This window comes from Notolabrus celidotus, chromosome 10, assembly GCF_009762535.1.
Source record: "Notolabrus celidotus isolate fNotCel1 chromosome 10, fNotCel1.pri, whole genome shotgun sequence".
Taxonomy (NCBI): Eukaryota; Metazoa; Chordata; class Actinopteri; order Labriformes; family Labridae; genus Notolabrus; species Notolabrus celidotus.
This window is the reverse complement of record NC_048281.1, coordinates 24,347,833-24,356,027: the sequence shown is the minus strand read 5'-3', so window position 1 is coordinate 24,356,027 and position 8,195 is coordinate 24,347,833. Positions and strand designations below refer to the sequence as shown.

Sequence of the window (8,195 nt, the reverse complement as noted above, 5' to 3'; positions counted from 1 at the left end):
CCGAATAACTTCTCGCTGCCTATGGTCAAGTTAGAATGTAGGCTGTTCATGAAACAAAAAGTACAAATATCTGCACTCTGTAGGACAGAGAACATGAACAACAACAACAACATATGAACAACATTCATATAGTGGAAATAATGCAGTCATATTCCCATCATATGACTCATACACCTAAGACAGGAATAATAAAGGTATTATAAGCCTTTGGTGCCTGAAAATGATGCAGCATTGTGGAAGGGACAGAAGAAGGATGAGACAGGGAGGAGCCAGACAAAAGGCTATGAAGTCCATAAAGATCACCACAAAAAGTGGAAAAACAACAAGGAAAGTAAAGAACTAAAAACAGACCAGTGGTATAATGTGGTGTTTAAAATTCAATCAAGATGCTTTATTTTATATCTATATATATTTAATAATATTTTCTAAATAAACATAACAGAGCAGAATGTACATTTGTGTATTCTTGACTGCAGTCATGCTTTGTGAAAATACAGCTTTTTAGGATCTTTTTAAAAGTTCTTTGAATACTTAAAAGCAAGTACTCCAGTTACTTAACTCAAGTAATAATTTGACTGGACAACTTTCACTTGTATTGGAGTACAAGGAGGATACTTTGACCCAAATAATTAAGCCATGAACTTTTTCCACTACTGCCATTCCAAGCTATAGAAAAAAAAAGCACATAGAGGTGTGTAAATCTGACAACAAAAGTCAAGTTGAGCACTTCAAATTAACATTTTGAGCCTGCCTTTAAACAGTTTGTAAAAAAAATATGAATGTATCATGGGACGGCAATACTACACCAGCTTGTTATTTAATTATTAAACTGTTAGAGTTTACATAAAGTATAGTGTTTGCATAGAGATTTTCAAGCAGTGGTCCCCTCCCTTTTATTGCTCTGGAAAAATAGCGAAAGGTTTAATTGAAATAAGACTCTGAGTTAAAAGTATGACTATTCCAGGAGAAGAGCTAAGTTTTAAAATGTTTCAGATTTCTGTTCAACATCATTCATCATCTCATGGCCCCTCAAATCTGACGTACTATAAGGAAGGGGCCCCCAACCCTTTACAACAACAGCATATTACTACCAAACATCAAACTCTTGATTGATGTAATATAGATTGTGGCCTTAGAATCCACAATGAGATCACATCAAATATCAAGATGAGAGTCACAGAAGAACATCTTTGTCTGCAATACAAATACTTTCTTTCATAACTGTTAGGAATAAGTGTGTGAGTGTGTCACGGAGAAATATATCACTCAGCCTCTACGTTTCAGTTGCTGATGTGTCCCATATCTCATGAAGAGACAACAAACGGTTAAACTGCAGCATGTCCATCATATGGCTCAACATAGAGCTCATAACAGGCTAAACACTTCCCCACAACTGACTTGTTGGGCCACGTAGGGATGCATCATTAACCAGAGTCAAGCATGTTTCTGCAACCTCATGCCACCAAAGCCAATGAAAGAGAACACTCTCTGTGAAGTCGCTTGAACAACTAGTGGTGTGGTTGCAGCTCATACATTTTTCCTTTCAGATTCACAGGGGCAAAGGTTTAGGTAAATAATGTCTGTCGCATAGTTAGTTTGTAGATTTACAAATTTGCATCAAACACATACAGCATCAATGTCAGTGCAATACTGCAGCCTGCAGGTCAAGCTGAGTACAACACCAGAGATGGCTGCACAATAAAGCTTTGAAGGCAGTTACAAATCCATTGAACTGTCTTATGAATTAGGTATTTATCTATCTATATATTTATCCTTGAACTAATGTCCTTATGATACAGTAGGATCATTGACTGTCCAATTCTTCTTTTTTCTTCTGTCTACTTCTTTTTTTTAAATAATAATATTTAGACCTTTCTGTCATGGACCGCCTTCTCACATGCATCTTAAATGCTCATGTTAAATCAAAGTGAAACAGGTCAATGATTGGCCCTCTGCTGACATGTGACCTCAAACTGTTGACTTATTACCTGGAAGTGTCAACTTCTCCATACCTGGGAGTTCACCCTGATGGTTAAGGCGGGCTCTCGCTCTTAGACTTTGTGGAGCATCAATTTCAGATATTCTAATTCCTGGAGTTTTTACTCGTCTTCAAGTAACATCGACGAAGATGCAGCTCGGATGGAGGGAGTTATTTCTGATCCTTACAGGTAGGAGTTACGCTTTTATTCTTTCTTTTTCAGCTACCACACCTTTATGGCATTATCACCTGGGTTAATCATCAATCCAAGTTCTTGCTGCCTAACTGGAAGCAGGATTTCAAACAGGTTAAATTTTTTTTAGTTGCACAAAAGATTGCATTAGCAAAAGCATAGTAAAGTTTAAATACAATGCTATTTTTTACAGGATATATGCAACTTTGACCCAAAAAGGATTTTTTTATTTCTCTTTTTCTTTCAGCGCTTTCCTGCTGCAGTGGCCTCCAGGTTACAATTGAAAAGGAAGAATATGAGGTTGCAAAAGATGGTGATATTACCTTCACATGTTCATTCGTCCCAGCCAGACCATTCAATGCACTCGTCCTCACGTGGGGAGGTTTCCCCGATGAAGCTGGTGATCCAATGGTGAGAAGTTAAATCGCATGCGCACAAATCTGAAGTTAAATTAATTTGATACAAAAAAAGTGGAACAAACTACATAAAATAACTTCTACTGAATCTACGTATATAAGTTGGTATACTTATCATAAGGGGGGCTACCAAACCTGCAAGAAGCAGCTGTTTCATGTCGTCTGTGATTTCTGTACTCACTGAAAAATGTCTGTATTTTTTGAAAAATTATAACTAAAATGTAGCTGCTGAGTGTCAAATTTGAGAACTGCATTATGGGAAGTGTAGGAAACAGAATTTTCGGGAGTTTTCTGATGCTGTTATTTGTTTTAACTGTCTGTTGGAAGTCCCCCAACACCTGGATACTAACTGCTGAAATATTCTGTCAGTCAAAATATTTAATCTGTTACAAACCAATTCTATAATCATGTTATGTACCTTTCAATGTCTTAACATTCGGTCACATTAGTCTTAGACATTATAACACTAAACTCACTGAGTAACAGGATTTCTTTGAACCATGAACCATAGTAACATGAAGTTAACCAACTAGTGTGTGCTTTTTATCGACCCACAGGGATTGTAGTTTTAAACCAGTTGCTTTTTGTATTAGGTTCGTAGTTTTAGGTACGCATACCCAGTCTAAATGTGGGCATTTTTCAACTTAGAAAGAAGGATTCCCTGTCATGAATGAAGTATCCATAAGGAGGGGGTCCTGTGCTTTGACTGAATGTGGCACTGAAGCTTCAGACATAGAGCTCCTTCCTGCTGTACGCTGTGCTCAGTGACCTTTGTCCAATTGATAGTAATTTGAATGAATAGTGCCTTCTGCAAATAACCAACCGTTGCACATATCAAAAGAAACTGAAACCAAAGAATGGGTTTTATAATCTAAAATAAAGTCATAGGGCTGCAACAGATAATTTTCACAATTCATCTTTAAATTATTTTCTCATTTATCTTCTAGTCCACATAGTAAGGAAAGAGCCTAGAGATAATGACTGTGATAAGCTAATACAAGTCTAAAGTAGCAACCTTTTGGTTTGTTTTGTCTCTAAGATATCCAGTTTACTATCACATCGGATTAGTTAAACTCCTTCAAAATGAGAAGATTAAGGCAGAGACATTTTTCTTTTGCTAAATGACAAAACAAAGCAAGACATTTTTAGCTCTAATGAGTTAAACCTACACCCATTGTCAGTTTTTTGAGAACACCCAGCTCAAAGTCAAAGAGAAAAATAGTCACCACATGCTACCTGCCTATCCTGTAATCTATAGCTACGGTCATGAGTTTGTTGTATTTTTCAGCACCCAAGTGAAGAGAAAGTGTTAATGGCAGGTGTTAGCTTATTACAACAAAGTTGCTGTTCCTAAAATAAGTGATGTCATGGTAATGGAGAACTGTGTTATTGTATTAATTGTTATAATTCGTCTTTAGAATAATGTGTTGGAAGTTTTATGATTTAGTTGTATTGACCACATATTTATTTAATAAAATATATTTGTCTTTACTCTTTAGAAATCTGTGGCAACCTTCTTTCCAAACCATCCAGTTGACATTGCACCTGCTTATGAAGGCAGAGCCTTTATGGAAGTCGACATTGACCGCAGAGTGAGCACTCTGCGCTTAACAAAGGTGACCATGCAGGACAGCCGCCAATTCCAGTGCAGCGTCAAGATCCCCAATGACGATGAGGGAATAACTGCCGCCATAACTTTCCTTTTGGTCCTTGGTGAGACTTAAACACACAAATGAATGTGTGTGAAATCATTTCCAAATGGTTTAACAGTGCTGCTGCGACAAAGTAGATTTTTTAATATGAAATTCTTGTTTTCTTTCAGTACGTCCTTCTCCACCAATCTGTAGGATTCAGGGAACAGCAGAGTATGGGCATAACATCAGCCTTACCTGCCTGTCGGAGGAGGGATCCCCACAACCTTCCTATAAATGGAAGAGCCACAGTGTTGAAAACATTCCCAGACAATTTCCTCCAAAGACAACTGAAAGTACGCATCTCAATCATTCATGTTTAACTTTAAAGCATGCCTCCAGATATGTTGTTTTGCATCATCAGCGCTGATGTAAAAATCCTAAAGTGGCTCATTACATTGGCTGTGTTTCCTCTAATGTCTGTCATTGTGTCACAGAGGATGGAACTTTATCCCTCTTTAACGTTTCAAGAGAAATGTCTGGGTTCTACATTTGCTCATCAACAAATCGAGTGGGCTCTGCCAGCTGCAACCTTACCTTAAGTGTGGTGCCAGGTGAGTGTTTCAGATAATTTACTTGCTCAGGTGTTTGTGAAAAACCCTCAGTGAATTATAATTTCTGCTTTTCAAATTCAGTTTTCAAATTCTTAGTTAATCCAAACAGAGCTAAAATGCATGTGGGGTTGGATTTGTTTTCATAAGGTGGTCAGAACACACTTCTTAAATGGCTTTCTGTCTGCTTGCTTGTTATAAGTCAAACATGAGCTTGTTAAACTCTCATGAGCAAGTACTGTCTGAGATGATCTATAACAGGACACATCAGCAACTCAATCATGAGATTTTTTTCATTGTGTGATTATCAGATGTCAAAGAATTCAGTGTGAGATGATTTTATTTCATCAACTGCTGACTTTTACAGTTTGAGCGTCCAGCTAACTAGCTTACAACCTACAGTTGTGGGGCTAACAGTGTGACCGCTAAAGCCAAACAGCCTGACATTAGCTTACTATAAAGTTTTATGTAACAAATTGGGTTTTAAAAAAGCCTCTTTTAGAAATATAACATCAGTAATAAGGTCTTAACCGCTAGGTGAAAGACAGTTATAGATGCTGGTGTGTTCCTATTTAGAAGAGTTGTCGCCCCAAGAAGCTAGCTAACCAAAGAGAGCCAAATGCTTGACGAGGCATTTGGTTTTCCTAGTTATAAAACGATTATTCTCACGATAGTTCATGTAATATATAGTTTAAGAATATCAAACATAATGTATAATCTACTTTACTTAACATTGTTCTTCCAAGATCTCATGGAGCTAACAACAAAGTAGCTACTAGTTATAGCTATCACTTCATGTTGTGGACCTGATTAAAACATTATTTTTAACTCTCTTTGAATCAAGTAAATAAACAACAATTTTGACTTTTTAAACCTGCCTGTAAATGAAAATGTCATATACAACTGGGGGAGGCTTTAAAAATCATTCAAATGTTTCCTACAAAACAATTTCTGCTGTAGTTCTGTTGACCTCCAGTGTGTGGTTATGGCTTTTTTCTTTATCTTATTACTGAGAAGACCTACTGATATTATTCAATGTAATTTGTCTCACCAATAACATATTTTTCTAATGAAGAATGAGAACGGTGGCTTAAATAATACATTCAAAAATGGCAAGTGAAGTTGAAAATGCTATCTCTCCACTTTAGCCAGCATGAAGATTGGATCCACTGCAGTTATAATTGGAGGAGTCCTAGCAGGCGTTGTGTTACTGGGTATAGTCATTTTCTGTTTCTGCCGGAAAAAGGGAAAAAAGGATGAGCTTGCTGAAGGGTATGTACGATGTGTCCGGAATGCTTCTGTCAGTGTAAACCACCACCAAGAATGATTCAATAATTTTGACTTCTAGTTGGTCTTTCATCTGACCACCAATTCTCAACATCTTCCTTTTTTGTTTGAATGTTGTTTGTCTTAGTTCCCCCGAAGAAATGGCGCATTTCGACAAAGATGCTCCTGGCGCTGAGCAGTACTTGGATGACAAATCCAACACCAAGCAGTACAAGGATGAAGACAAAGATGTTGTACCTAAAAGCAATCGCAGCGTAGGAGCAGCTGGACAGAAGCCTGAGGACGATCAACACAGCAGTTATAGTGGTAAAGGAAGAAATGACGGCAAGGGCGGTGATGTCGACTCTCAGCGTTATCAGGATGACCGGCACGATCAGAATCAAGGCAGTCGCGATCGGCTCGATGAAAAACGTAACCAATACAGTGGCAGTCGTGATCGTCTTGATGATCAACGTGATCATTACAGAGGCAGTCGCGATCGCCTTGATGAACCACGTGATCAGTACAGAGGCAGTCGCGATCGCCTTGATGAACCACATGATCAGTACAGAGGCAGTCGCGATCGCCTTGATGAACCACGTGATCATTACAGAGGCAGTCGTGATCGCCTTGATGAACCACGTGATCAGTACCGGGGCAGTCGTGATCGCCTTGATGAACCACGTGATCAGTACCGAGGCAGTCGCGAACGCCTTGACGAACCACGTGATCATTACCGTGGCAGTCGTGATCGCCTTGATGATGGACGCGGTGGCAGTCGTGATCACATTGCTTACATTGATGATAGAGAGAGAAATGGTTATGATTAGCTTGTGTTACTGAAAGTCATTTAAATGCTCTCAAAACTTTTCTTTTTCCATACAGTTTTTTACCTTGAATTTTTAGTGGCACACAGAGCAAAATCTACAGGAGCATGTACAAAATCCCATTGATTTTAGAGTTAACACAGGTATTCAAATATTATTACAGGGGATGTGGGAAACTCGAAATGAAATCTTCTAAGCCTGTTCCAGTAATTCCTACAGTGAAAATCTTATTATGTAAAGGACAGAGAATAATGTTTCGAAATACTCTTAGCACTTCTATTGTTTCTAGAACAACACATTTACACCTTACATATAATGCAATTAATCTACTGTTGTGGTTTTGCCATTATTATTCAAATAATTTTCAGACAATAAAAAAAAGAAATATTCAACAATTCTTTCGTAAAAAACTATGCAAATCATCTTTAACTAATTTCTTATTGTATTTTTTTTAATATGAAAACCAGTTTTAGAGGTTATAGTCATTTTTGTAACTGTAACAAATCCTGCTTGAATTTATCATCAATAAAATCTTTGTACCTTTTGTTTATTGTTTTTAATGTGAGAAATCACTCCTAGGTTAGGGCTCTTAAAAATTTTAATTTCACCCCTACACAAATGAGTGTGGACTGACTACCTATAGGGCCCAAGTGGGGAGGGAGGCCCTTCATGGGCCTAAAATAAAACGTGTTTTCTACTACGCTTTTCTTTTCTTTTGTTATAAATGCAAAAAGATAACTAAATTTTTTTGAATAAATAAACAAACATTCAGAATTCCTTTCTGGAAAAAGGGGAGTCTCTCTCAATCAGAGTCATAGTGGCTGAATCTGATTGAAAAGAAAACTGTTGGTTTTTAGAGTTGTATTTGACTCCATGAGGTTAATTTATACCAAATAATGCCCCCTTGTTGTTATTCAACAAGTCAATTGGCTTCAAATAATCTTGTTTAAAGAGATGGGCAGTCTGAAGGTCAATATTGTGCAGTTACATTTGGAGAAATTGTGAAAAAAATAATAAAATTGATATGTAGCTTAGATTTGAGTCAGTTAACCAAGATAGTTTTAAGCAAATATTTTTGTATAATGCAAATAAACCAATATTATAGCAGCAATTTTATATTTTGTAGGGTTGGTTGTCATGAAGGGGCCTACTGATATATATTTTCAGGAGGCCCAGAATTCCTGGCGACGCCCCTGAGTACAGAACACTTTGCCCACCGTTGGCCGTGGTCAGTAAAATTCCTGAAAAACTCTGACCTGGTTTCATTATGGAG

General features: G+C 37.5%; 1 protein-coding gene across 1 annotated transcript; it reads left to right on the top strand.

Annotated features, from left to right (window-relative positions):
- The first annotated feature begins 2,026 nt into the window (after positions 1 to 2,026).
- gpa33b (glycoprotein A33 (transmembrane), paralog b) lies at positions 2,027 to 7,334 on the top strand. The gene is made up of 7 exons (XM_034694210.1): positions 2,027 to 2,168; positions 2,419 to 2,582; positions 4,087 to 4,300; positions 4,410 to 4,574; positions 4,716 to 4,832; positions 5,978 to 6,101; positions 6,244 to 7,334. Exons 1-7 carry the CDS (start codon positions 2,129 to 2,131, stop codon positions 6,923 to 6,925), a joined length of 1,506 nt encoding a protein of 501 aa, XP_034550101.1. The 5' UTR covers positions 2,027 to 2,128; the 3' UTR covers positions 6,926 to 7,334.
- The last annotated feature ends 861 nt before the right edge of the window (positions 7,335 to 8,195 follow it).